The following is an 837-nucleotide window of genomic DNA, read 5'->3' on the forward strand; positions in this document are numbered from 1 at the left end:
ATAAAACTTTATCAAAGGGAAGCGAGGAGATAGTAATAAGGCTAACATCATTCTAGCGCAGAATTCGAATACATCGTATGCTCGAAATGACTGTACAGGATATATTATATACAGGGTCTTTCAGATTAAACGCTCACGCAACAAACATAAAAAACTCCTATAAAAATTTTTTTTTTGCTCCATCGATGGTAACACTGAATTTCCCAACTCGGGACGAAAATATTCGGCTACTGGGTAAGTCGGTGAAGTTTGTTTATAGTGTCAAAATGTACGATTTAACGGAACACGTATTTCTTGTGAAAACGTATTACTCGACTAATCATAACCTTGCTCAAACTCTGACCTCTTACGGTAAAAGTTTTAATGTTCATCGTCGAAAATTGCCCAAAAAAAGTGTAATCTTACGTCTCGTGAAGAAATTCGAACAAACCGGTAGCGTTCTCGATGATAGAGTTGGAAAATGTGGCGCGAAACGAACTGCGCGCACGCCGCAAAACATCGAGCAGTTGCAAGAGAGAGTCCGCGCCAATCCCCGCACCAGTCTGACTCGTTTAGCTCAGGAGATCGGGGTGTCGTCTTCGACCACGTACCGAATGATGACGGAAGATATCGACATGTTCCCCTACAAAATCCAGATGCTTCAAACGCTTTCCCCTCTCAACGAAGAGAAACGGCTCGCATTTGCAACAACCTTCGGCGCGTATCTCAGTCAGAAGCGCGGTAATCTTCCATACATATGGTTCAGCGACGAAGCACATTTCTGGCTAAACGGGTATGTCAACAAACAAAACTGCCGTATTTGGAGTACTGAAAATCCACACGAGTATGAAACGACCA

At 42.9% G+C, this 837-nt stretch overlaps 1 protein-coding gene across 1 annotated transcript in view; it reads right to left on the reverse strand.

The window, feature by feature from the left end:
- Positions 1–590: 590 nt before the first annotated feature.
- The window catches only part of LOC109862822, a gene marked incomplete at its 3' end in the record, with an annotated part of 3,939 nt that continues 3,692 nt past the window's right edge, over positions 591–837 (reverse strand). Inside the window, 1 exon segment of the mRNA XM_020442963.1 lies at positions 591–764. Within this exon segment, the coding sequence (XP_020298552.1) occupies positions 591–764 (174 nt within the window).

The sequence above is a fragment of the Pseudomyrmex gracilis genome, unplaced genomic scaffold (assembly GCF_002006095.1).
Source record: "Pseudomyrmex gracilis isolate BER0280 unplaced genomic scaffold, ASM200609v1 scaffold_2438, whole genome shotgun sequence".
Classification (NCBI taxonomy): domain Eukaryota; kingdom Metazoa; phylum Arthropoda; class Insecta; order Hymenoptera; family Formicidae; genus Pseudomyrmex; species Pseudomyrmex gracilis.